This window comes from Aspergillus melleus, assembly GCF_016097325.1.
Source record: "Aspergillus melleus strain CBS 546.65 chromosome Unknown contig1, whole genome shotgun sequence".
NCBI lineage: Eukaryota > Fungi > Ascomycota > Eurotiomycetes > Eurotiales > Aspergillaceae > Aspergillus > Aspergillus melleus.
Genome location: NW_025763370.1, coordinates 7,523,348 through 7,550,627, shown reverse-complemented (window position 1 = coordinate 7,550,627; position 27,280 = coordinate 7,523,348). Strand labels below are relative to the sequence as shown.

At 49.3% G+C, this 27,280-nt stretch overlaps 9 protein-coding genes across 9 annotated transcripts; 3 read left to right on the top strand and 6 right to left on the bottom strand.

The window, feature by feature from the left end:
- Positions 1 to 380: 380 nt before the first annotated feature.
- LDX57_002711 (uncharacterized protein) lies at positions 381 to 1,057 on the bottom strand (the record flags this gene model as incomplete). Its single annotated transcript, XM_046084360.1, has 3 exons — positions 381 to 734; positions 795 to 923; positions 995 to 1,057. 3 exons carry the CDS (start codon positions 1,055 to 1,057, stop codon positions 381 to 383), a joined length of 546 nt encoding a protein of 181 aa, XP_045940323.1.
- Positions 1,058 to 1,344: 287 nt separating this feature from the next.
- GLD1 (mitochondrial glycerol dehydrogenase Gld1) lies at positions 1,345 to 1,782 on the bottom strand (the record flags this gene model as incomplete). The annotated part of the gene is made up of 4 exons (XM_046084359.1): positions 1,345 to 1,477; positions 1,528 to 1,541; positions 1,595 to 1,682; positions 1,736 to 1,782. 4 exons carry the CDS (start codon positions 1,780 to 1,782, stop codon positions 1,345 to 1,347), a joined length of 282 nt encoding a protein of 93 aa, XP_045940322.1.
- Positions 1,783 to 4,474: 2,692 nt separating this feature from the next.
- Positions 4,475 to 4,858, bottom strand: LDX57_002709 (Gfo/Idh/MocA family protein; the record flags this gene model as incomplete). The annotated part of the gene is made up of 1 exon (XM_046084358.1): positions 4,475 to 4,858. The coding sequence occupies one exon, from the start codon at positions 4,856 to 4,858 to the stop codon at positions 4,475 to 4,477; it is 384 nt and encodes a 127-aa protein (XP_045940321.1).
- A 1,072-nt stretch (positions 4,859 to 5,930) lies between these two features.
- On the top strand, positions 5,931 to 7,087 carry LDX57_002708 (fungal specific transcription factor domain-containing protein; the record flags this gene model as incomplete). The annotated part of the gene is made up of 2 exons (XM_046084357.1): positions 5,931 to 6,888; positions 6,942 to 7,087. 2 exons carry the CDS (start codon positions 5,931 to 5,933, stop codon positions 7,085 to 7,087), a joined length of 1,104 nt encoding a protein of 367 aa, XP_045940320.1.
- Positions 7,088 to 8,967: 1,880 nt separating this feature from the next.
- Positions 8,968 to 10,140, top strand: LDX57_002707 (uncharacterized protein; the record flags this gene model as incomplete). The annotated part of the gene is made up of 1 exon (XM_046084356.1): positions 8,968 to 10,140. The coding sequence occupies one exon, from the start codon at positions 8,968 to 8,970 to the stop codon at positions 9,865 to 9,867; it is 900 nt and encodes a 299-aa protein (XP_045940319.1). The 3' UTR covers positions 9,868 to 10,140.
- A 1,033-nt stretch (positions 10,141 to 11,173) lies between these two features.
- On the bottom strand, positions 11,174 to 13,213 carry LDX57_002706 (cytochrome P450; the record flags this gene model as incomplete). Its single annotated transcript, XM_046084355.1, has 13 exons — positions 11,174 to 11,375; positions 11,437 to 11,613; positions 11,674 to 11,778; positions 11,835 to 11,938; positions 12,111 to 12,329; positions 12,379 to 12,402; positions 12,458 to 12,485; positions 12,534 to 12,539; positions 12,603 to 12,612; positions 12,666 to 12,760; positions 12,820 to 12,950; positions 13,019 to 13,088; positions 13,143 to 13,213. The coding sequence occupies 13 exons, from the start codon at positions 13,211 to 13,213 to the stop codon at positions 11,174 to 11,176; spliced, it is 1,242 nt and encodes a 413-aa protein (XP_045940318.1).
- Positions 13,214 to 15,139: 1,926 nt separating this feature from the next.
- Positions 15,140 to 16,083, top strand: LDX57_002705 (putative oxidoreductase, 2OG-Fe(II) oxygenase family; the record flags this gene model as incomplete). The annotated part of the gene is made up of 2 exons (XM_046084354.1): positions 15,140 to 15,144; positions 15,264 to 16,083. The coding sequence occupies 2 exons, from the start codon at positions 15,140 to 15,142 to the stop codon at positions 16,081 to 16,083; spliced, it is 825 nt and encodes a 274-aa protein (XP_045940317.1).
- A 5,089-nt stretch (positions 16,084 to 21,172) lies between these two features.
- LDX57_002704 (uncharacterized protein) lies at positions 21,173 to 23,274 on the bottom strand (the record flags this gene model as incomplete). The annotated part of the gene is made up of 5 exons (XM_046084353.1): positions 21,173 to 22,408; positions 22,459 to 22,736; positions 22,823 to 23,004; positions 23,052 to 23,206; positions 23,257 to 23,274. 5 exons carry the CDS (start codon positions 23,272 to 23,274, stop codon positions 21,173 to 21,175), a joined length of 1,869 nt encoding a protein of 622 aa, XP_045940316.1.
- Positions 23,275 to 24,007: 733 nt separating this feature from the next.
- On the bottom strand, positions 24,008 to 26,224 carry LDX57_002703 (uncharacterized protein; the record flags this gene model as incomplete). The annotated part of the gene is made up of 3 exons (XM_046084352.1): positions 24,008 to 24,752; positions 24,802 to 26,065; positions 26,134 to 26,224. 3 exons carry the CDS (start codon positions 26,222 to 26,224, stop codon positions 24,008 to 24,010), a joined length of 2,100 nt encoding a protein of 699 aa, XP_045940315.1.
- Between the last annotated feature and the right edge of the window lie 1,056 nt (positions 26,225 to 27,280).

The window sequence follows — 27,280 nt, the reverse complement described above, 5'->3', positions numbered from 1 at the left end:
TGGATATCTTATATGGAAAGTTCGGCTCTCGGGGATGTGATCCTTCATTATAAATCGAACGCGGGGAGAGCGTAGATTTGTCAGAAGTGTTGCATTTCATGCACTGGCTTGCGTTGCATTTTGGCTGTACTTCCGACTCGTATGATTCTGGGTTTCATGTTGGTACTCCGCCCAGATCTACCAAGCCCCGAATGCCGAGATCTAATTCCCCATACCCAACAACCAACACAAAAGGATCATTATAAATCATCACATTGGATCATGTATTTAAAAGAAAAACCATCTTTTATTCACCCGATACCCGCTATATATCATAACACATCACCAATGCTATCCTCTAGTGACCAGCACTAACCAACCAGGTCCCCAATCAAGGTCATTTAAACAATAACCTTGTGAGTAGCAGGCTTCTCCTCATCCTCACCAAAGATATCAACATCCCAGCGGGGCTTGTTAGCGACGTAAGGGGTGTTGTAGCGACGACGCTCCTTGCCCAGCTCAGAGACCTTGGCGATCTCCTCGTCGGTGAGCTCGATCTCCTTGAAGTTATCGGCGATACGCGAAGGAGTGACGGACTTGGGGATGACACTGATGCCACCGACCTGGGACCAGGCAAGGATGACGTGGGCGCCGCTGACGGGGTGGCCGACACGCTTGGCGACGGATTCGGCGACTTCCTTGATCTCGGGGCGGTTGATGAGGAGGGGGACTCCGAAGCCGTTGTTTCCGAAGGCCTTGAGACACAGTTAGCATTGGTTAAGGGAGAATATGGACGAGGGGAGAGAGGGGCTTACGGAGTAGGCAGTGACGTGGATGCCCTTCTCCTTGCAGTACTGGATCAGGTCATTGCTCTGGAGAACGGGGTGACGCTCGATCTGGTTGGCGGCGGGAGTAACACCGGTGGCCTGGATAAGGGCCTCGATCTACGATGATCAAGTCAGCATTGACATCGGCGACTGAAAGGGGGAGAAGGGAAAAGAAGTGGGATACGTACGTGCTCCTTCTTGTGGTTAGAAACACCGACGGCACGGGCCTTGGACTTGGGCAGCTTAGTCATGGCCTTCCAGGTGTCGACGATGGAGATGCTGTCCTCGATGTCGACGTCACCGCCCTCGACGGAGCTGTTGGCAATCAGGGGGAAGTACTTGTCGCCGCGCTTGAAGGACACGGGCCAGTGGACGAGGTAGAGCTGCACAGATTAGTACTGGCTGACAGAAGGAAGCCGGAGAATACATACGTCAAGGTACTCGAGCTCCAGCTCGGCAAGACACTCGTCAAGGGCCTTCTCGACATCGTCGGGGTGGTGCTGGCTGTTCCACAGCTTGGAGGTCTGGATTGACTGAGTTAGCAGGCGTCGTGGTTGATTGATCGGTCTGTCATGGTGGTGCGTACGATGAAGATGTCCTCACGCTTGAGGCCGGGAACGTCCTGGTAGGCACGCTTGATACCGTCGGCGACTTCACGCTGGTTCTCGTAGCTTCGGTGAGTCAGTATTGAGTGCGACAGAAATCGAATAACGTAACCTACATAGTAGCCAGATCCTAGGTTTGTTAGCGGGTTTTGTCCGAGTTGACGTGATCGCTGATCCACTTACCAGGTGACGGTAACCAGCCTTCAGGGCGTGGTAGACGGCCTCGCCGACCTCACCGGGGGCAGACTGCCAGGTGCCGAATCCCAGAGTGCTGGTCAAGTTAGTCTCGGAATCGGGTCAATTGAAGTCGAAGGGAAAACATACGGGATCTTAGCACCGGTGTTAAGAGTGAAGGTCTTGCCGAGGGACATGGTGACGGTGGAATGGATGAAGAGATGGAGAATGAACGTAGAAAAGAGGAAGATAGAGATGAGGAGAAAAGAGAAAAGAAAGAAAAGTCGAGCAAGAGGGAAAGAGCAGCAATAAAATACCTAGCAGTCTGGAGGGCAATTTCTCCGGCGGGGTCTAAAAAGACGCAATGCAAGGCGTGCCAATACTTTCCTTGGACCTTCCCTACGTGACCCCTCCATTCCATCGCGATGTTTTTCTTTTACCCCGCCAGGAACCCCTCGGCGGGGCAGTGCGTGGGATTGCCCGTTTGGACTCCGTTTCCAGGGTTCCAGATTCCCAATTCCTGAGTTTACATTTTCCATTTGTAGTAGTAGTCTGGACAGGTGTCATTGTCCACAAATTTTGTACGGTTTACTCTATACCCCCTAAACACATCTACACTTGCACCTACCACTTCCTTTCATACATGGTGCAGCGGTCATGCAAGTGCCTACCTACACTGCACATGTAGACAACTACAACCTCCAAATGGCGCCCTCTGACTGGTGGAAATGAGATGACGTCACGTCGGCCAACATTCCTCCGGAGCCCGTCCCGCCCCACCCTCTCGCTTATGTCAGCTCTCCACCAATCACCATCTCGGCCGACGCATTTACCCGCACGGATAATTTCTCTGTCGGTGTTCCTCCGACCCCGGCTAATTCCGCAATCTGGGGTTCGGTTCGCTTGCATAGAGTGGAATCCAGGGCATCGCTCGGTTCCACGGTCACCGATGTAGGACTCGAAAAATTAAATCAATAATAGCTTTGTTATAACACAAGATGGGTTCGAAATAAAACTAGGAAATCTTGCAAGCTGACCTTTTGGGGCGCTTGCATATCTAGTTACATCTTAGCACTTATCCGTGGAAATGTACCCTGCGAGAAACATCTCTCATTTGGCGGCCCGTGCACCGTCGGGGTCCTGTTTGGGACAAATCGAACGTTCGAGAGCCGCGTTTTGTATGGCATTAGTCATGGCCCATGGGGGTCACCACCACTGTATGCACCAGAGCCGATTACGCTGACAGTAGTACCCGTAGCAATCGCTCCATGCTATACTCATTTATCAGATGCATCGAACAATGTGCATAGGCTCTATAAGATCTTGGAGTTCCTCGAGCATGGATGCGTAGCGCCTGGGTTCTAGAAGGGGAATAAGATCACCGTGAATTCTTCATAGACAGCCCAGGTACCTCAAAAGTATCAATTTCAATACCTAATAGTCTAACGACCAACTACCGTGAGCTTAATCTCATTTTATACAGATTACCGACCCAGCCGTCAATCAGATAAACAGCCGCCTGATAAGAACCCGAGCAGGGAACAACTGCAGCCGTTAAGCTTACTCGAACATCCCTTTCGTGTATTGCTCGGGGTAATGTGTCCCGAGTTGCGCAGGGTTCAACGTACTTCGCAGGGTATACCCCGAGGCCGCAATATAAATGTCGCGTGTCTGGACTGGGCATGTGGCCGAGATTCTATGTATGATTGCCGTATTGAGGGTTGATTTAAACCAGCTTGTTCTATCCTGTCGGCGTCATTGGCTCCAACTATCTTAGCTCAAAACATTAGGTATGTTCTGTCATGTTTAGTGTTGTACCTCAAACCAGACACCTCCGATATATATACCAGCATTCCCTCTAGGTAGCCTATTGCAGTGCTAGTTCGTAGCAATCTTTGGAGAAGAGCGAAAGATAATGTACATCCTATCAATGGATTGGTCTCTGCATTATTGACACAAATAGTCTTTCAAAAGTCGAGGGAGTTTGAATACTCAAGCCGTCCCAATGTAGGAGTTGGGGGTATATGTCTTGGCATGATGCCCAGAGAGGGTCATGTGATACCCGTGGTTTTGTTTTCCGCCTGGGGAGTGCCCGGGTCTCTCTCTCTCCGATTCCGGGCAACGAGGGTCAACCACCGCGACTATCAATTTGTGCAGAACTCTCACGCCTTCCGATTATGGAACTCAAACACGAAAACTGATCCAGAAAGTTGCTGTGCTGCGGAGCATAGGCCATAATTCTTTTGGGCGTTTTGAATCGCTTCTGCGTCGGGCAGCAGTCTAGCCCGTTCCTGCACAGTCTCAGGGTCGCATGTTTCGCGACTGGTCGACGGTCATGTGACTCAATTTTGGACGCTCGCTGGTGCCTCTGGCATGTTACCAAGCATATAGATCAGAAGTTTGGGAACAACGATAAGCAAGGCCCGGCTGGCCCAATCGGTAAAGCGTCAGATTTCTGAACTGATGCTGAAGGTGAATCCCGCGTTAGCCCCCCCATCATTCAGATGGATATGATCAGGATAAAATTAAGGCACACCTCTTACAACTTGAAACAGGTTGACTTAGATAGAGATAATATAAATGTGGCCTATGACTACAACCTACATCTCTTAGAGTATAGACTACACTACCTTACGTAGGAAATCAATAGGACGCGTCGGCAGTCAAGGAGCTACGCGGGCAGACAGAGAACTACAAAATATTTGTTATGCACTCGCTATGGTTAAAATTAGGGCATCTTTATCTGTCAAAGCCAGGGTCAACTATTGAAGCTGGTTTATTGCGTGTTTTTGTCACATAGCTTCGTCAACAGACTCGAGATGTCTGCACCTGATCTTCCAAATGGGATTCGATCACTATGTCTTTCGATTTCCATTCTCATCAAACTCTTTAACTGAACATATTGCAAATCATAGAAAGATGGCAAACAACTGCAAGAATTGCCTGAGCAAGGTCCGTAGTGACCGGCTTCTCACACAACACATGGATCTTGTTATCAACAGCAGCAAGCGTATGCTGGATATGCAGCGCCGTTGGGGAGAAAATGATAACTGCGTCCAGTCCTGGCGCCGCTATCATCTCTTCAAATTGATCGAATACTTTGACTCCTTCGATAGCCAAACGCTCATTCGCCCACTGAATCCCATGCGCAGCGACAGAGCATACGCTACGTAGGCGGACGCGCGGAATCCGATGCAGAACGTTAAGAGCATGACGTTGGCCCATACGGCCGAGGCCGACGACGCCAATATTGAGTTTTTGAGAGGAAGCCATGGCGAGATAAGTTGTTTGAATAGTAGTCGTAAAGCGATACCATAGAGTGGTTATTTTTCAGACGTAAGAAATTGTCCCCTCTCGGGATTCAGTTCCCGGCAGATGAAGAATCACCCCGCAATGACGCTGATGGGGGAGGTTTATCTCTTGTCGTCCATGGGTATTGTAAATCGGTCTCAGGTGGGTTGTCTTACTCTTGGCGCTGAAGAATAGAATTGATGACTTTTCACCCCGTTCCTGTTCGATATTGTGTCGATTTCCTGTCAAAAACATTTACAGCAAATACATGCTCTTCCGGGTATATGTACGTGTACTCTCTAATTTCAGCGAAGAGGAGATAAGGACATTTGACAGGTGGAAGAAGCTACAATTTAATCCCGCCTTTGAAATAGCTTGGTAGAACTAAAAAATGCATTATCATACAAAAGACAATATGTACTTGATGTTCAGTCATGGCTCAACCCACTGGAATGGGATAACATGGAATCTATAACATAGAAGGGACGGTTCCATGTAAAAGAGGATCTTCAAGACCGTCGTGCTGTGAATATAGAACGATGGTCTTGAGTCGAAAACCTTTTCAAATAAATACGAGATGTAGTTAGGGCTCCAACCACGTCCAGCGAACCCTTCTGGCTCCTCGGGATTTATTTCCCGGACGCTGCGGAGCCGTCCATCCTTTTTCCGCAACATCATCACATCCAATATTTTCCACATGCAGAAACCAGCATTGATACCTTCCTTCCTTTCTTACTTCTTACCTCTTCGGAACCTAAATTGACAATGCCCAGTCGACGCAAACCCCCGGGAACCATCCGCAAACACGTCACAACGGCATGCATCCCATGTCGAGACGGAAAAGTTAAGGTAAAGCCATTGTCACCCATCCCCACTATGCACTGATTAAACTGAGTAACAAACTCAGTGCGACGGCGCAACACCAAGCTGTCGCAACTGCTCTAGTAGAGGCCGACTATGTCGCTACAAGCAAAGCAACGATAAGCGCAAAGTGCAGGTGAGGATGGCAGTTGGGTTGCTCGCTCGACGAGTCGACACTTTAGCACAGTATATCATGGACTCGGGGCTTCCTGTTCCGAAGATCGAGGAACATGATTACCTGGCTTTGAAGAGTATCATTGAAGCCCTTGAGGTGGTATGTGATGATTTGGATGCGAATCCGGAGCGCAGGAGCGAGGTCGCGATGGAGGTTGATGATGGGGTTGATGGAGATGAAAGGGTGAACGCGCCTTCCCTAGCATCGAGTAGGGACCGTCGAGAGACGATAAATTGGGAGACCCCGGTAACTGGAGAGAGTCATGCTCTACGGCCACCGAAGAAAAGGGACAACAGGCAGGACGCCTACCTGCAACAGGGTGAGGGTAAAGGAGCGTTTGGCAAACAGCCAGCCCCAAGGGTAGCTCGCGAGGGCTCCGGCGTTCCCAGCCAAGACGATGACTTGGATGAAGAAAGCGACGACGAAGTTACCGACCAGCTATCCTGCCGGCTAGGACGGCTCCAATTTACCCACGACGGTCAACTGCGGTACTTTGGATCAACTTCGAACTTAACATTATTAGATGCCTTGGTGGACGTCACACCCCTGATCGCCGTACAGAAAGATGCCACCGAGCTTCTAGAAAATGCAGGCCTCGACAACGAAGTCGACGAGGTATTTGAGAAACACCTTCTCGAGCTCTTCTTTGCATGGCAGGATCCATGCCTTCACGTCGTCGACGCGGACACCTTCTGGCGTTCACGCGCACAGAGCAAATACGAAGGCATAGCAACGCCTTACTACTCGCCCATATTGTCATGTGCAATGTGTGCACTCGGTGCTGCGTACGAGCCGAGATACCACCCAGAGTTCGTGACGTTTCCTAGGTCATTAGCCGAATTCTTTGGCGATCGGGCCAAGATTTTGCTGGAATTAGAGCTGGAAAGCCCATCTATTGCAACGATCCAAGGACTGGTGATTTTGAGCAATCATGAAGCACTGTGTACGAGAGACACGAGGGGCTGGTTGTATAGCGGTAGGCACTTACAGGACGGAAGGACTTTGTGGACATCGGGCTGACATGAGAAGGAATGGCAATGCGACTGACCCTTGACCTGGGATTGCATCTTGACATGGGTCCCTATGTGGAACGAGGGATAATCCCGTATGAAGACGCCGAGCTACGACGTAGGGTATTCTGGGGGGTTTATTTGAATGAGCAGTCAGTCCCGTGACCCTAGTAACCTATTGAGCTAGTGGTGACAGATAAGATTCTGGGGATTCTATCTAGGGCGTTCGGCGCAGAGTCGCATGGATATTGTCACGGTCCGGAGACCCCCAACACAAAACACGTTGCCCACGACGAAATGGAAACCATATCCCGATATCAAGAAGAACAATATGCCTGTTCCTGCGAACATGTTGTGCAAGGGATGGGTCTCACTCTATGAAACCATGCTTCATTTGACAGACGTGCTGTGAGTGGTTATTACTAGGTTATACATGAGCATCCTTGGAACTAACGAGTGATGTAGATATGGTTGTATCGAAATCTCGAAGCATGCGCTGCAAGAGCTGACATTCGACACTGTTGAGAGGTTAAAGGAATGGAAGAAAGCTCTGCCTGTGGAGCTGAGGATCGATGAGAACCACCCACAGGCCGTGCAACAGCCTCTACCACATACCCTAACTCTTCAGTAAGTCGACTGCCAGCTCAACACCACCCAAAAAATAACATTTATTCAGCATGCAATACCACCAATTCATGATCCACTGCCATCGCCCTTATATCTCAAGACATTACATACAACCTCAACCGCCACAAGGCCCCGGCCCCAATCACGCACGAAGAACGTGCATCGAGTCCGCGGTATCGATTGTCGAAGTACTAAACATCTATGAGCGAGCCTACAGTTTTCACAACGCGAACGTCCAAATCATCTCATTCATCTTTTCCGCGGCACTCATTCTCATCTTCACTACTGTCCCTACTAAATCTCGACCTCGCAACCAACAGCTCGTAACCCACCTAAGCACGTGTTTCCGTGCGCTCGATGAGATGGGTTGTTGTTTTGAGAACGCTCGACGAACGAGTACTTTCTTGAGTACGCTGCAGCGGCAGTGGCAGAGCCGTCGACAGAACAGGGTGGCGGGTGATAGGAATGGAGTGGAAAAGCACGGGGCTGGTCAAGACTCTGTTACAAGTGTGTCAGAATCATTGGGTTCACCTGTCAAGGCCACACAGGGGCACCTCGGCTCTCAGTACATCTCACTCACAAATCAAGGGATCGCACCTGTCTTGGGAGTTGGAGCCGATGGCTCCGGGCCTGACCATGAATCACCTATTGCGGATGCGTCGTCGTCCAATGTTGATTTCATGGATCCTGATCTGTGTAATGTTCTATTGAGTGAGGGTATACCTCGGGCTTTTATTTGATCCCCTGAAAAGGCCGCAATGCATCTATGCCACAGTACTAGCTGCATACATTTTAGTCCGAGGAAGACATTTTGGGTTGTATTCTAATGAGCATTGTCTCAGCCATGCCTACCAAGGCAAACTTCAAGCACCATGAGTCGTACTATGAGAGTCTACGTTAACAGAGAGAATAATCCAGGGTTGTAGCAACTGGAAATGTCCTTAAAGAGATTTATTCGCATTAAGCTCCCTGGAATTGTTACTATGCAGTCATGTCGTTTGTCTTGGATAACCTCTTTGTGTTTGGAGTCCCGGATCCTCGAAGAGCAAAGCTGAGCAAAACTCAAAAGACATTATCTCATGGTATTACCTGAACAAAGAAACAAGTCCATTGTTCTATCGCAATCTACAGGGAATTCCCGAACCTCCAAATCATTTCCATGTTTCGTTATGACTCCTCTCAGTAGGAAGCGGGAATTACCTACACTTATGCCACGGACACCTGCCCTGAAAAATATAAATACAGTTAATCTAGCCGTTTCCATAGTCTGTGCAACCACTCTCAAACATCAAGTGCGAAGTACTTCTACCATCGAGACTTGAAAAACTCACCAAGTCTATCAATTTAGCAAGAACCCCTTCAGGACAAGCCTCACACCAAAACCCTTTCTCCAAAAGAGCAGAATGAAAGCCATCACAATGGAAAAAGGAAAGGCCGCAATGGAACAAGCAAAGATCCCCAAAGATGACACAGTTGCCCGGGTGTTCAAGATAGTCCCAGGCTGCTACTCTGAGCAATACAATGGTCTTGTACCGAGTAACCTAGACGCCGATTGGGACGCATGGTACTTTTGGTGCCCGCTGCCCGAAGGCGAGTACTATGCCAAAGAGCTCCTCAACATGATGCTTATTATGATGGATACAGATGAGTGCTATGTCATGAACGCGAGGATGGACAAGAACCCCGATTTCAACTCGGGAATTTATTGGATCACTGACGTCGTCGAGGAGGAATGGGACGGACCTCTTGGTGTCATGAAGCAGGTTCGAAAAGAGATCAAGACGGTCCTGAAAGAGAACCGCTTCCCTGAGGACGAGAAACGTCGTATCAATCCGGAGGCATATGACGCGGCCAACAAGGCCCGTTCTACCAGTCCTAACAACTCGGGCAATGCAACTCCAGCTGACAGAAAGCCCAGTCCTCCACAGCAAACTTCTCATCAAGCTCCTCAGAAGGTCCCTCAGCGGTCTTCTCAGCAGGCTCTTCGGCGTCCCAGTAGGCCGTCTAAGGCCATTCCCATCGTGAATCCAAACACTGTTTGTAAGGGACCCGGAGGTGATCGTGAGAAGGTTGATTCCTCGAGCCCCAAAGACGTCACTAAGGATACCCCCCAAAGCACTGGTACTCAGACACCCTCTTCCACCGCTCCACGGCGTCCCTCAAAGACCGTGCCGGTTGCCAATCCCACGAGTGCTCCTGCCGAGCCTTCTACTAGCGTTCCACCTCCAGCTCCTGCTATGGTGCCCGCTCCCGCTCCCGCTAGCCAGACCTACTATGCTCCGGCTGCCATCGCAGCCCTGTTCCGGTGCACCCTGTAGCAGGGCCTATCCCTGCTTTCACCGCGGCTCCTATGCATGCTCACCCTATGGCGAGTGTTCCTCCCCATCCATACCCCAGCATGCCCACTCATGGACCGGTCTACTTCCCTTGTCCTCCGTACCCAGGTGGCAGTTATGGCCCTCAGTACAATCCCGTCCCATACGGTGATCCTAGGGCTTACAACCAGCCCCCTATGGTTGTTGATCCCAGAGCTGCTCCGGTCCCTCAACCTCATGGCTTTGTTCAGCCTCGCAGAACCATCTATAACACTCCACCACCGAACGCGCCTAGAGGTCCTCGCAATACGCCTGGTCGCCATGGGCACTGGCTGAAAAGTGTGTCCATTATGAGAAACGGCTCTTCTTTTTCAGATGTTCCTGTTGTTTACTTTATTGACAGGTGTGGCTGTTCTTAAACTCAGTCGATTCTTGCAGTTTTTTGTTTGTTTTACAGATTGTCATAAAACATGCAAGGGATTGCTCTATCCCACGCATGGATATTAATAAATGAATTTATTTCTATCCTATACTTCCTCATGTAGATTGTAAGACAACACAATATATTCTGTTACATATCGATACTGCCAAGTAGAAAGGAAATAAAAAAAGAGAATAAAAGATGGCTCAATAATTCCGAACCGAAGAAATAGTACAAACATGAGCAAAACCTGGCAATAAAGACGGACCATTATCGGTAGGGTTGGGCAGTAAAGGAAACCAGAAAGAGCGCGGGCAGCTCGCGCAGGATAGTAAGCCCCTCCACTTCGATCCCTGTTTCAGGGCAAGGCCAGCACTCTTTTGTAGTTTTTTGCAGGAGGCTCGCGGGGGGTAAACATCCCTTTCATTCTATTTCTTTGTTTCAGCGCATAACAATGATGCCCGCATCTTGATGCCCCACCCAGCGGTCTACTAGAATGACCAGAGACCAGGCATTATCTAGCTAGCTCGCTCAATGTAATAATCCGGTCCTCTATTATGCTTCTGTGTCGCAGTTTACTCATACGCTATATCATGGCAGTTTGGAGGGCTTGACAGGAAATCACTAAAGTTCTGAAATAGCTACTTGATATCTACATATTCAGTATGAATGAAGGTCTTTTTATTATTCTAACACAGGATTCAGCACGTATTTATGCAACCTTTAGAGCTCCCATAGCAATGTCAGTATGCAACGAAAATGACGATTTATTCCATCATAAGGCGCATTTATGTTGAATAATTGCCTGATGAACTGTTTGGCTTCAGCGAGGCGATGAAAGGCGGGTTAGTTAACCCCCGCGACCACATAATTATATATACCAACCCCCTAACCATCCAGAGAAGCCATATCAGCATTAGCACGCTGAGCCTCTTTGATAACATGCTCCTTGTGCTTCTCACTGCGAGGAATAAGTCGATACCGTAGATTGGCCGGATAACTGACCAATCCCGTGGTGAAATCGTCCTTATCCGGAATGAAGGGCTTTCCATCGACGACAGTCGGAAGTATATCGAACGCCCAGAGCATTCTGATTCAAATTTCAATTTCAGATTGATGAAGGGAAGTGTAAAAGGAGAATATGCACTTACCTAGCAATCACAATGTAGAGCGATTGAAGTGCCACATACATACCCGGGCAGATTCTTCTCCCAAAGCCAAAACAGCCAAATTTGTGGTTGATCAGCCTTGGGTCAGTGGTTTCTATAAACCGCTCCGGGATGAACTTCTCGCCCTCGGGGAAAACTTTGGGATCAAGCATAATCGCACTATGATCGAAGAACACATGAGTAATTATGTTGCTGGGGTCAGCTGAAAAGGGGACATACGCAGCGTTAGCATATACGGTAGACTCTTTGGGAATCATCATCCCCCGATATGTATAGTCTTCGGTCGATGAGTGTGCGATTCCGGTGGGAGTGACCGTTCTCCATCTGTAGAGCGTATCTTAGTAACCACTTGTCGATATCAAGTTCGAATAAACACACACCTCAGTGTCTCCTTAATAAAACCATCCAAATAAGGTAGGGACTGTTGGTCCTCAAAGTTGGGCATGCGGTCTTGACCGACGACTGCATCAAGCTCCTCCTGCACCTTACGAACACACATTGGATAATGCAACATGGCCACTGTAGAAGCAGCAAATCAGTAGAAATACCAAAATAGAATGGATTAGGGAAACAGACAAATGGCTATCTCAAAAGCAGTTGTTGTATGTTATATTGTTAGCTTAGAATCCCAGTTGGGACGTGTGCATTGCACTTACAGTTCCAATTCCTGCTGCCCACGGGGCGGAGAGTGCATAGGCCAGCTCGATATCGCTGAAACCCAGGTCTTCTTGTTTACTCAGGCCATACGTAGCCGTGCATGGGACGGCGTTTCCATTTCGCATCTTTCTTCTCACGTCGTTCATGGCAGTCAGGTAGAGGTTTGTGTTGATGTCTCGATGCTTCTCTGGTTCCTTGCGGAACCATTGCAATGGTCGCTTTGGATGCGTTAGGCGAGCTTTAATCTGCGAGTGTATTTTGACTTACTGGGAGCCAAAGCAAAATCGGCCACTGTACAAGAGAGCCATCAGTTTGAGCGTCAGCCTAAGGTATGGTGAATACGTACACTTTCTATGAAATATCGTCCGGGTATTCTGACACAGTGATTAACTCGTAGCCTTCGGACAGGATGGCATACTTACTTCGTACTGGAAATGAGCACACTTCAGTGGATGTTATGTTAGAATGTTAGTGCCTGGACTTTCACGTACCTCTCAATATCTGCCAAAGAGGTAAGTACAGCTCTGAGCGGCGGAGGGGTGGTGAAAGCTTACATTCTTCCACCTTGTCATGCTCTACACAGAGGGGATCCTCGAGAGACTTGACGCGTCGTCCGTATCCAAGATAGAACATCAACGATGCAGTGTACCTGGACAAGACACTATATCAGACAGTCTTCTATACACGATGCGTATGGCTGAAACATACCTTCGCAGAATTTTGTGGTGTCTCGAGGGATCGCTGTTCGTCAGGTAATCATGCATGAGCACCGCTGATTCATTGACCTGCATGGGCTTCACATTGGGTGCCAATTTGGCACCAAACATCGAGCCTTGGAGCTACAGGGGAAAACGGGCAGGTTCGTCAGAGAAACCGCCAACAACTCGGAAGATCAGGGAGAACAAACTGTCCGCCACTTCCGCCATTTAGCCCCATAGGTCATTGAGAACCCGCGCAGTCGTGCAAAAAGAAACTCTCTATATTGAGTGAGCATGAACTATATCTGAACAGGTATAAGGAAAAGCACCTACCCCATGACAAGATGGGGGCGGTTGGAGTAAATCTCTCCAGACTTCTCAAGTAGGTCGACAGCCGCCTCCATAGTACCGAGTACTGCATAATACGAAAGTTAGAAAAGTGAAATTATGCTAAAACTGTCACATAATGCCTACCAATATTACGCTGTGATCCAATAAAAAAGCTTGCAACAGGTCCTGGATGGGATGTCGTTAGAGAACGGGACAGAAGCCACCAAGGTTTTAGAGCAGGGAGCCTGAACCATATTCGTCGTTCCATGATTTGAAAGCGTTCCAACGATGGCCATCGAGTAGTCGTGTGTGATCAGAACCCGGTGGACCAGGAGGAAATTTGCCTGGTTGCTTGGAATAATGCCGGCTGAAAAGAGTAGCAAGAACGACGAAGGCCAAGGGGATAACACATATTTGCAAGGCTAACATAATGAGTAGTCCCAAGAGGTGGTAGTCTTTGAAGCAGATGGATAGTGTGTCCTGGGAGACTAAATATGAGGCAGCCGTGGCCCTCTGTTTAGGTACTACGGATGGATATGTAGCACCCACCCCTCTCGAAGGGAGTCTACATATCAGCACGACTAGGGACAGGACGAAAGAAACAAGCCACCCTTCCCTGATACGCTGTAAGAGCATGAAAATACTCCCAACCGCGGTACGCGCCATTATCGGACATGGGAAATCAGTGTTCATTCTCCACACCTGTGCAACAACCCACTTAGATGCCAAACATATCGCACCTTTGTATGCGAATGAGACCACTATATGCATACTTGCTCTGTAGGTCTTCTCTGACTCCACACAGTGATCCAGTGCACGGGATGTTAGCACCAACCATTAGCAAAGTTCCTTGATTTGTAAGAGCCATGCTTGTTCGGCTAACAAGGCAGATACACGTGTCCTTGATCGGTACTGCACGACAAGAACTGGCGACGAAGAGCCATCAATAACTCAAGTTCGAGGCATTTTTGCGACTGGCTAGCTGTAGGATCCCTGGTCCGTTAGTTCAACAAAGATATGCTTGAGAGCGATCTGAGCGATTCGGTAGCGGGTGAGTAAGTGCGAAAGATGCATACTTCTGAGGAGCACGTAAAATGTAACGCTGATCTACACATCGCGTACCGACGGACATCTCTCTTCCTTTCGGCTGAAGCAAATCAAATTCGCCTGTAGTCATTTCCGGAGTACCCGATGCCCAGACCCGCCATAGGCGACATGGATCTGCATGACTAGCACCGGCCAATATCAGCCAACCGCTTCTCGAAGTCATCTGAACCTCTATGCTATAGTACGTGCACTTCACATGCATGCGTAGCGCTCAATGATGGGAATTCTCCCCCACTTCACGGTCGAGACTTTAGACCTTCTAGTACACCTCCAGTGTCTCTAGATCTGCTTCTAGCTGGTGGGGCGGGGATCAGTCCTGCACAATGCATAATATACTGCCCCGAGAACTCACGGCGAGCTATGCGACCTGGCCTATCAAAAACCCCGCACCGTGCTTCCCCAATAGTGATGGAACGAAGTGATTACTGGGGAAGGGATCATCAAAGTCCCCAGACGCGACACCCACGGAAAGTTTCCCGCTCATAATCGACCACTCAACTGGTTAGCGTTTCCATATCGTCGCATTGGCTAGGCAAAATCCCGCCTCTGCAGCTGGTCATGCGTCAGGCTGGCGTGCCCATCCCAGGAAAATGCATCAGCTACATATACAGGTGTGCTCTACGCGATACCGTGGCCCTGTCCGATCGGGAATTGATACACGCAATGGCTCAAGTTACTACCCTGACGGAGCTGTCGAGCGACCGAGGAGTTGCCACTCCATTGAAAACGAGATATGGAGATACACCAGAGACTAAACATGATCGTACGTATGAACCGGTCTTACTTGCTACCTATGCTAATTATGGTAGTTGACTGGGCCGACCTGGGTATCATCGACCTTTCGCAATTTCATGATCCTGGAGGCAAAGAACACCTCGCTATGAAATTAAAACATGCAGTGCATCATACAGGTAGTGTGATTGAACAAGCATTATGAAGAATCCGCAAACCTAGTAACAGCTCTTTAGGTTTATTCTACGTCACCAATTTTGGCCTTACTGAGAATCAAGTTAATAGGCAATATGCGATTGGGCAGGAGCTGTTCAGCCGTCCAGAATCGGAAAAGCTTCAGTATCGTGCCGGGCTGGAATCAGGAAACTACAGCGGGTACCGTCCTCTCGGTGCAATTGAGACTTTTCCTGGAATGCTAGACAATGTCGAATCATACAGCGTCTTCAAATTCCTCCCTGACTTCAAACGCGTTCATCCCGATGTCATTGAACGTTACTCCCACGAGATCGAGAACTTCTCCCGCTACGTCCACGAAAACATTGTTCACAAGCTCCTACTCCTAGTAGCGGTTATGCTCGAGCTTCCAGAGAACTACTTCGTGGACGCACACAAGTACGAGGAGCACAGCGGTTGCCACCTACGATACATGAATTACAGGGCTCGCAGCCCCGAGGAAAACGCCAAATTTCAAAACTTATACTCCCACAGTCATACCGACTTTGGTACGCTGACACTACTTTTCCGTCAGCCCGTGGCTGCATTGCAGGTGCAGACCCCGGACGGGCAATGGAAATATGTCAAGCCATACCCGGGAAGTATAACTGTGAATATCGCCGATACCCTGGAGCGATGGACGAACGGATTCTTGCCAAGCAGCGTTCACCGGGTGGTTGCGCCGCCTCCAGACCAGGCACACATTGATAGATTAGGCCTCATGTACTTTGTTCGCCCACCAGACAACCTCCATTTAGCAACCGTGGATAGTCCAGTGCTTCGACGGGAGGGCTTCAAGCGGGATGACAATGAGAACGACGAGGCTATTACCGCTGGGGAATGGTTGAAGGATCGGGTGAAAGGAATCTGGGTGAAGCCTGTGGTAGATTGAGAACGAAGCAGTCGAGTAATGAAAGAACATTCGGTGCAGGTGGCGTAGACTATTGATCAAGCAATGCGTCCATGTAGGCATTTCGCTGCGTACAACAGGAACCTACCATTTGAACGCCTTTAACATAGAGCACTACACAACGCGCGAAGAGCAAAGGGACATCGCACACAGGGACGATATGATTGGAATGTGTTGTGGGTACTTACAGCACCTGGTTAAAGATAAGCGAGCTCTTCTCACTGGCGGATTTACTCTGTTCCTCGCCCACTAAGCAGCTTAAATGTACCCCAATTTCACTCCTTGAAAGCAGAGAATCGGACGGAATCTCATCGTTCATGAAATTTAAAGTGACTTCAAATGTCACGAACCCTAACTGTCATTCGTGGTTTTGCGCGATCGTAATTCGACTTTGAGGGGAGGTTGAAGATAGTCCACTCTTACTGAAGGAAATTCCTACGGTCTCAAGGTCTCAAGGCCGAATATATATCCGGATCATTTCCGAGAGAAGATTCAATACAGTTGTGGTTTCAAAGAAAGTTACGGTCACTAAAAATTATGAGGTCCCAGCTCGAGCAAGCCTGTACGTTTATCAGCGAAGGTATAAGTTTCGTGAATCCTATTGGTTTCGCCACATGAAGGATGGCCAGGCAAAGGCTTTGTATTCTGACCAGGGGAATCAATATAAGGGTGACCGTGAGCTTGAGACTCTTGCTGATGAGTTCTATATGGGGACTGCTGAGTTAACCGGAGAGGAGAAAATGAGAGTGGTCGCTCCTGCTGGCTTGGTCCGTCCCTCTGGAACTAAAAAGCTTGGAGATAGAGATCCTGCAACGAGGGTAGTTTTCCCACTGATGAAGGCGGCGCATCTATGGATTGCAGACTATGATTGAATCCATCTCATAGGTAAGCACTCTTTAGCAGGGTACCGAGAGCAGACGTCTTATATATGGGTTATATGACTAGCTTTTATTTATCAAAGAGATAATTATTATCTTCCTATGTCGTCCAGAAAGAAAGATTCACATACATCGTCTCCTGGTATTTCAAGTAATGTTACTCCGTAGATTTCTTTCATCTCAAAATAGGATAGGAAAAAGAATATATTGAAAATCTATATAATTACGTTTTTTAAAAAATTGAAGGAAATAGAGATTAAGTTTTATATATACTGCGTGACTTTAATATAACACAGAAGCCAGCAATATATTGGAAATAAAGTAAAGAAATGTTTCCAAGATTTCGTGGGGGTGTGTCTATAGCACTCCCCGTCATAAATACCCTGCCTCGCCTTGCCTTCAATACTATACGATGATCTCATCAACGAGGTGGTCTGAGGACTGATGTAGAAATAACGCCAACATGCAGTCATAGCGGATGCAAAACCAATTGGTCAATCCCGAACTATTATCTATGTTTTAGAAGGTCGACACGCCACATTGCATGATACAGAAGCACTGTATAAGAGGCAAAGGGGGGAGATGAGAGTGGTCATCCAAAGAGAGACAGACGATAGTACTGGGAATTATTGTGTTACGTCTAATTTGTCCGAAGTTAGTGCAACAGATAATGCTTGTTAGAAGTCGCTTGCGTAGTCAGAAAATATGCTTGTATCCCTTGCAGCGGCAGAAAATAAACAGAACCCCGTGATTCCCAGGGATGGTCTACCCACGCCACAGTAACATCTCTTAAAAGGTCATCGTGATCAATGTCTACGAAAGTATACTATCCATAAGAAGAACAGCATCACGCCTTGGGTAATCAATTCCATCGAGATGGATCAGTCCACGCGATCAGATTATGAGGAAGGTCCTCCACAGCAAAGAGAGTCATTTGGATACGAGGAGGCTCACAGAACAGACTATGACGAAGATGGGGAGCCACCCATATACAGATTGGTATCAGTATTTATCGGTAGCACCTCCCTGTCGTGGGTTGTGAGGTGGGCAAAATCACTGACCAGATATACACACCCTAGGGGCGTTTGTTGCTAGCGGTGATTCATCGTTGCTGTGGGTTATCCAAGACAGAATTGCAAGCGACTTCCACAGCATGACGTATGCACCGTTGGTTTTGACCTCCTTCAGCCTGGGGCATTGTATTTCTTTACCAATTGTAAGTTCATCCCGCTACTTGCCTTGTAAGTGCATACACCTTGACTCATACCGATGTGAACAGTATGGGCCGCTTTGTGATAGATATGGAAGCAAAATCGTTCTTCTTTACGCATATATCCTGTTTGGTATCGGATGCACATTGTCGTAAGTCCCACAATGTAGCTACCGTTCATGAGTTGACATTATTGCCCAGGGGCCTGGCACATTCCTTCCCACTATTTCTTCTCGGTCGACTTATCACTGGGGTTGGAGCAGCGGGGATGTTGGATCTGTTTATGGTCCTAGTCTGCGGTAGGCGGCCAAATGATGTATCAACGCCTATGATTGCTGATAGACGAGTACCTCAGAGCTATACGGTGCGTCTTCCGTTGCAAAGCTACGGGGATACGTTCTCACAACTGGCGTCCTTGGGAAAAGCTGCGGGGGACCGGCTGGAGGACTCATAACAGACCTTGTTGGCTGGCGATGGTTTGTTGTTATTAATTACTCCCTAGCACCCCAGGCCTATAGACTGACAATAGACAGGTCTCTGCTAGGCCAGGTGCTAGTAGCTTTTGGTTGTATGTATTGTGCTTGGTGGCTGTTACCTTCGAGCCGTAAAAGTTCAAAAGCCCCGCCTGAAATACATACGACCCTCTCACTACTAAGAGCATTGAATGTCCCCGGCATTATCCTGTTTGCGACCTTTGTAGGTTCCGCACTTGTTACAATTGACTTGGGGGGACAAAGCCTTCCATGGGGCCATCCACTAGTGTTGTGGTTGATTATTTCAGGCTGTCTCTCTGGAATAGCCTTTTTGGTGAATGAGTGGAAACGCAAGGAGGGACAGATAATCCCACTCCATCTCTTGATGCAGCCTGGGCTGCGCATCGTATATATGGGGCAGTTGTTATTTACGTGCGCTGTTCTTGGTGTGAGTATTGACAGAGCATAGAACACGCTGCAATAGAGCATGCTGATGAACAAACCCTCCATCTAGATTATGTCAAGCTTGGCGCCCTACTATACACGAGTCCAAAACCTTCCAGCTACGGCTATTGCACTAAGAATCTTACCACAGGCACTGGGCTCTGCATCAGGGGCGATAGTATCCAGCCACATAATCAGCAAGTTAGCCGATACCGTGTCTCGAGAATAAAGCTAGACATGACATATTGACAGGTATATATAGGAACCCAAAACATCGAACGATATCAATTATTGCCATTCTGATCTCGATAGCCGCACATTCTCTTATGATAGTGCAATGGGCAGATGGTATTAATGGAATCGAGCTGGGTGACACTTTCATCATGGGGTTTGCCGCCGGACTCTTTTTTGCTGGTCAATTCACAGCACTAGTGCAGTATGCGCCGGCAGATCAACGTGCTACAGCTACTGGCCTTTACTTTCTCTGTCAGCAGGTTGGAACCATTGTGGGGACGACTGTCGTGGCTTTGTCAACGAAGGTCGTATTCCGTCGCCGGCTGTACTCGTCTGTACGGGAGCTGTTGCCGGAAAGCAAACAAGAGGTCTGTACCACATACTTTCTATTACGCCCACTCTCTAACCAGAGCGGTCCAGAGCTTTATACATAGGATAATTCAGAGCTCGGAGGTTGTGGTTGGTTTGCCAACTAGGATCCAAACTGTTGTCAAAGACTGCTATCAATTGGCATTCAGTGTGGGCTTGAGTAAGTTATAAGTGATGGGCCCACGTTGTTGCCCCCCAGCTTACAATCATTAGTGGTCCCTCTGTTCTGTGTTGTGATGGTGCTACCCAGCATGATCATACAGCGCGAGGCGAGAAAGTAAAATTGCAGGTTGTTCACGCAGAGTCCTACAACATAGGACTGGGAAGTGACCATGTGTAGCAGAAGTTATGTGGGTCTACCTCTTATTCTATGAACCATTTGAGAGGGTGATAATTGCGTTTGTAGGAAATGGCTAGCTTGCCTCCTACACTTGCACTTTGAATTGAGGTGGTGAATAATATGTGCTTTCCTACGAATGTCCCCACCGGTCCCATTTGCTTTGTGATGCTTGTGGTGTACCTATAAAGTCTAGCACGGTTTAACTTTAAGTGGATCCTTATAATACCGATTCACCATTTAATCCAGCATTTAACGATGCTAAGGTAAGACCACGTAGCTCAAGAGCCAAGCTCCTTAGGGTCGTAGAAGATAGTTGATATGGCTAGTTTTGGATCTTGATAGCCGTTTTGGTTTTGACTTTAACGTTTCCCTGTGCTTTGTTTGGGGATGGCTCAGCCGTTGTCAGCACGTATCCGCCACCCGGAGTACATTCTGCCCCGCTGAGGGTTGTCGGGATGGCGATGGGCGGGAGGAAAGGTTCGGTGGCGGAGCGGTGTTTGTATGAGGTTATTTTGGCTACATCGATAGGAGAGCCGCCGCCTAGAGAGATCAAGATAGTGGAAATCGGGGAGGGAATGCGCGGTAGAGAGAATGATTGACAGGGCTTCTTCGATGTCCTCTATTAGAGCATGTTGCTTAATCGAAGAAATTGTGCCTGCGTGATGGCTTCCTACGAGACTTTCAAGTCGTGGGATGAAGGGTGATTTGCTCAATGAATTCGTTGGTGATGATAAAGACTCTGCACGATGGTGGTAGACAAGAGAGAAGGTTCTCGGCCACGCAGCCGCTGCCGTAGTAGATATCGTTTGGGAGGGGACCTGGCCTCCAATGACCTGGTGGGATCGACACGGTACCAGTACGCTCTTCCCGGATGTTTAATGTCATGTTAAATGTTCCCGAACGGCTCAGCAATCCATCGGATTGCTCTCGTCAGGAATCCATCTAATGGTGGAGTTCGGGTCCCGCGGAGGATTAAGATAGACAGGGTTCGGGCTCCGAAGGCCGAAGCTTAGCAGGCGTGGATCCCGGCGCTCGTGATATAATACAATGAGATATTAAACAAGCTTTCTCCGGTTTTACGTCGTTCATCCACCAAATGAAACCTTCCGCCAGGTCCTATACCTTATTCGAATATCCCGCTTCCTGGTATGAAAGGATCGTCCGTTCGTCGGCGCTTCCGTCCCGATGTCTCTGGTACAGTCGTCCACGGTAGGTTCTCCACTCCATCCAGGCCCTGTGACACAGCCAGCATTTGTGTCAATAAATCAGGCGATACCACCCGCGTGGGATCTATCGGCGTAGGGGGTCCAAGAGACGACGGGCCGAGCGGCGAGGTCGACGATAGCCACGTGTCCCACGTCAAAGAGGTGGCTGATGAATCTCCTGGAGGCCAGGGGCCTACTATATCGGTATCACTACCGTGTCGCATACCCTCGGGGCGATCAGAGGACAGGTGGGTAATTGCCCCCTGGACACATGTGGATGCATCTTGCGGGTTCTGGATCATGTCAATCACCAGCAATAGCTGATCTAAGATCCACGATACCCTGCGATGGTAATGTGTGGATGGCATCCATGCTGTCTGTTCCGCATAGCACGCCGACAGTCGATGGAGAAGGTCAAGATTAGTGATTGAAGTAGACTCTGACTCCACATGGTGTCTTTGCACGAGTCCATTCAGTAGGATGAAAACCCCAGGCAGTGAGAAAGCGTCAAGTGCGGTGAAGAATGTGTCTGGTGAGCCGCCCAGTCCAACTTCATTTTCTACCCCTCGGACCAATTCTTGAAATTCATCTTGCAGGTCTTGTCCTCTGTCCCCGTATGCCATTAACACAAGCAAGCAGCTAGCGCGTGCGTCTGACCGCGCCTGCGCAGCGTAGGTTTCTGGACCATGCTCGAACGCAAGGATTCGCGTAGCGAGAAATTCCAAGGCTTGCGCTGATCGAGAAACAACAGATGACATCGGACCTTGTAACAGTCGCGTCCGATTTATGAAATGGTCCAGCTGTTTCTCCAGACTCTGCGCATCAACTCCCGCAGCCGTGTGAGCTTGAGCGTGTATCCCATCTTGAATTATCGCCAGCCGGAATTGGTCCCGATAGGCCAAATTACTAGCAATATCAGTCAGCTCCACCGTCAGTTTGTACTCCATAGAAGGCAGCCATGACGGGGCGCCTCGGCTAATACACAGCCGTCGGTCTCGGATGTACAGCGCCTGGAATACCTTGGCTTGCTCGCACATGCTCTCGTTCGCGGTGATAGGCAAACTATGAAGACCCATCGTTCTAGCGATCAGACAAGCATTTGCGAATATGAGCTCTGCCCATCCAGGAGGGTCGAATTGCTGCGCGGCAACACTCTGTACCCGTTAGTGGAGTACATGTCGGCCAACCGGTTGAGTGCGCTTACGAGAAGGATAAGCGTTTGAACATTCACGAGTCTCGACGTGGTTAGAACGCGTGAGCTAACCAGCGCGGCCCGATTGGGTAATAGTGATCGCGCAAAGTCGCCGATCAGAGTGCCTGCGTGAGTTATCTCCAGACCTAGCACGATCAACGTGATAGTCTTGAAGCAGATTGCCCATACGTCGTCATGCTCCTCATAAACCCGATCCAGTTGGTGACGAAGATTCTGTGGGTCGAAGACGTCCGTCTGGCAATCAACATGTTGTAGAAAGTGCTCGATGGCTGTGGCCACGTGTGCCTTTGGAAGCAGCGGAGCTGTCACGTCGGCGTACGGGGGAAAAGGGTCTACTTGGTTTGACCGGTCACACAGCTGCTGCAGCGGGCCTCTCTTCCGTGAAGCGCGGGTCTCGGAGTGGAGCTGTCTTCCGCCTCCGCGGTGGAGCGGAGACCGGAAGACTCGGGATCAGCGGACTCCGCCCGCGCATGGAGGCGGCTCAAATGTGACTCGATCGACGTCAACCGCTGCTGCAAGAGCTCAACACTGTCACACCTGTATGGATAAGAAGCAGTCCTTTGAGTTCTACGCCATAGACTCACAGTAGTTTCAAGTGGTTCACCCTTTTCACGGGATTCTGGTATACGCATACCACGCCTTCCTCCCGCTCGCAGCTGCGACAATGAGGCCGTTCCCGCCCACAGCGTATTTTGCGCTCACGACAGCGGGTACATGCGAGGTCAGACATATCGGAGATCTGTAGGGAGTTAGGCATGTCAGGAAACCCAAGGACGCTCGTACATATACCTGTTTATCAGTCCCCATTGTGGCATCACTCTTGGCCTGTTCAGACTAATCCGCGACTGTGGTGTTGCCACTAGCAGCTAAACAATGAATCAATAGATATTCGCAGGGCCGAGCCGTGGAGTTCTGAGAGATTACTCGAGTGCAGGTTGGGAAGCCGCGTCAGTAAGGTCAGCAAAGTCGAACTAATTGACACTTTGGCATGCGCATTCCGCCCGAGTATCCTGCAGCCCATTCTGTATCGACAATCAACCCTATACATCCACTGCGATTAGGCATCCACGATAACCAAACCTGTCTATGTGTGAATAAGCCCTCATGGCTGTCTCACATCGCGCAATGGAGTTTTGTGCCACCATCCGTGCCTTAACTCTCGTTCCTTCTGTCGCGCCTCACTGCTATCCCCTATCGGCAATCCTAGCATCGCCGGAGCTTTTTGCCGGGGAGGTCTCGTGCAACAATAGGGCTCCAAGTAGTAATCTGATGACTATGACTGGGTGTATATTGAAAAGTTCCGATGAATGGATGGGACGAGAACGCTGTAAGAAGGGAAGACCGCTCCCGTTCCGAGGCTTGTCAAATAGGTAGGATACTGTCACGTGTAGAGTCGCGGCGCTTTCCATTCATGAGAACTGTTTTCCTTTTTCATTGAATCTATTTATGGACAAAAAAAGAAACAAACATCCCTTTGGGTATATCGTCAGTCCTCCTGGCATGATCTGCATTCCACACGACTGTGCTTCAGCAGAACCTCTCACTGCATGGCACATGGATCGTCCGGATCCTCAAGCCTCCGCGGATTTACCTCCTCCTCGTCCCCATTTTCCAACGCATCGATGCGCTGCTGGACTCGCTCCAAATCGGCATCCCGGTCTGGCCCCGCTCGCATCACTTCCTCGGCCATGATCCCCTCCCGCGTGTGATTATTGTCCCGTAGCCAGTTGATAAAGCTTGTCATCATATGTTGCCGTAGTGGGTCCTCCTGTCCTGTCCTGGTAGATCGAGGCTCCCGTCGTGGCTGGGAGGGTAGTTCCGGGGCAGTCCCGTTCATCTTCGCTTTGACGTAGTCAACTGTCTGTCGGAGTAGAAGATTTCGGATTCCGTTCTGGATTCGCCAGTCGCTGATTGTCAGTGGGACTGTTGGGCCCGCGTAGACTTGATTGGGATGGTCAAGGGCTAGGGGCCAAAGATCCTCTAGCAGGGCTGATTGTGACGAGAGCACAGAGAATAGGTCGCCCCAGACCAGACTGCCTAGGATTCGCATTTGACCGTGGTAACCTGGTGATTCGTTGGCGCGATCGCGGGGTTCCTCGGGGTCATAGTCTGCGTCAACAGATAACACAAAGCCTGTAAAATCGCCGCGCAGAGGCAAGGGTGTGGCGACTTCGTAGTCTTTTGTTGTGTAAGACCCGAAGCTGATATCGTCCACAGCGAGAAACACGTGTTTGTTAACTCGAACCTTGTCTTTGAATGAGGAGACTGCATGCTCATTGAAATGCCTTCATCCTTTAGCCACATTTTCATCACATTCTAGATGATAAAACTTACTTTCTCGCCGCCATCACATCACCCTCTGGAATACCCAATAGCTCCCCATCAAACCAATGCAACTTCAAATACGGTTTCATGAAGCTACTCCCCGTATGTCCTCGTCCCCAATCATCCACATGGGCCTCGAACTTCTGCAGAAACCCGCTCCACTCCTCGTCCGTCTGTCCATACGTGATCCGATAAATCACCAGCCCATCACTTTCATGCAGTGGCTCCGGCTTTTTCTCTAGCTTCTGCAACGCGCTTGTGATCCACGGCTCTTTTGGCATTATGACAGCCTCCCCACGAATCTCCCGCCTCAGTCGATTCTGACACTCGATCTGGTCCATCGCCGTCTGATGTAACGACACGGGTGAAGCCAGACCCCCCGGGGCCCGGGTCCCATTCGACATCCTCTCGAAGAGCACCTCTCGCGTCATAAGCTTCAACTGCGGCGAATACCACTTACTCCGTTCCCCCAACGTTCCCTGCGCACATGTCGGCAAATTTCCACTCCACCCCTTATACCCCTGCATTGGCATGCAGATCGTATAGTCGGCCACCGCAGCTATTTCATTCAGTATGTGCATTCGATCCGTGGTTTTCCACTGAATCTGATCGACGACCTCTTCGTTCATCGGCTGATGTAACCGCAGCGTCCGAAGTAATGGCGTGCGCAGGGCTTCAACGTGTAGTATGACCCAGCGATGCGCTCTTCCCGTCATGACCTCGTACTTGGCGCTCATGTATTCCGTCCAGAGCTTCGTAATACTGACTTTTTCTTTTCCCATTGTCTCTCTGTTCCGGTTCACCAAGACATCCGCCTCCGCCCAGTGGTCCCAGATCAGATTGAACGTGTCGCGCAGGTTCGTCGCTACGCGCTGTTGATTCAGATACTCGAAAACAGCCACGACAGCGGAGACATGCTGCGCCGCGACGTCAAAGTTGTCTTCCCTGTGAAGGCCCTTTTCGTGCCATCGCTGCTCCGACATCGGGATAATACCCTCCCAGAGTCGCGACTTCAGCGAGTGGATATTCTTTCCGACGAGGCACAAACGGGACGAGTCCGCGAAGGAGCCGATTCTCTGCGCGACGCGATCGATAATAGGCATTGAATTATCGTTGTCGCCTGTATTTTCGCCTGGCGGCGGCGGACCATGAATGAACGGGACATCTTCGGGGATGAGTTTCGGAAGGGAAGTCTGTTTGCCGGTCGGGAGTGTTCCCCAGAGACAGAATTCGAGAAAATGCGCGACGGTTTGTGGTTCGAGGAGTCGATCGACTTTAGTTGACAATGATCAGCGCTGTTGGTTCCCACACGTGTGAATGCGATTGAATGCGATTTCATACCGATTTCTAAATCCTGGTCCTTCCAATGCGCGTCTGTGACCACACTCCCCTGCCTGGTCCTTGCAGCATCAATATGCGAGTATCGACTCATTCTGGCGATCGCAAAATGTCCGTTCACAAGATGCGCCGGAAAAAACCTGCGACAGAGTTGATTTTATCCTCGCGCCGGCCTGGTCTGTTTGCCTAAACTAGGCCGACAAGCCAGGCACCCGCCGGATCGCCAGGGTTTGGTCCGGTGCCGTGAATGGACTAGGGCATGGGCTAGTTGAATGAATGTGAGCTTAGGCCAGTGAATTTGGATGGGTTGGAAATTGAGTTTCCTATCGACAGGACCGATTCTGGTTCCTGGCTGGTCGGACTGGGACCGGACCATGTTTAGCGGGCGAGACTAGCGATTTCATTCATTGTGAATTTGGGTTCGGCTTGGGGGCAGAGTGGTAAGATCGGTTAAGACGGAAGTTGAGGGCATCATAACAAATCCAGAGGAGCATTTCATTGCCCAAGTAAATAGTCAAGAAAAAGGATTTGCTTGATTCCGAGCATTCAACCAAAAATGATCTGCGAAACAATCAATTGACTGTTCTCCGCCCCATTTCACTGCCAGGAACGGCATTGATGGAGGTCCACAGCGGAGTCGAACCGACAGTTTGGCCACTGGAAAAGAATGAAGGGAAGGCAAAGAACCTTGGAAGTTCGGCCCAGAAAGTTCAGCCGATAAGGCGATAAGGCATTAAGGCAACAAGCCCGTACATCACGGGTCGCGCTCTGATCCAAGTCCAGTCTTAGACATTTCATCCGTGAACAATTCATTTTCTCCTCAAATTATCCTAATAGCTTTATTTAAGTTTAAGTTTACTAATACTGCGGTATTTGAGCCTTATACATGGACTGTTTCTTGATCGAACAGGAATTGCCAATTATATATTCTTCTCCCAGTTAGTCAATTTTTCTCCCCGATATGGACGCTATATGTATGGGGTGTGAACACACGGGTGAACTAAGCTACAGGATATCAACATGATAATGGACAATGCCATTAAAAAGAAACAATAAGATTTTTGATAAGACAGAAGCGTCCACTGTAGGATTGCCTACATAAAACGGCCATGAAAGGGTAAGCAAAAGACGAATGCTTGGCAGGTTGCCT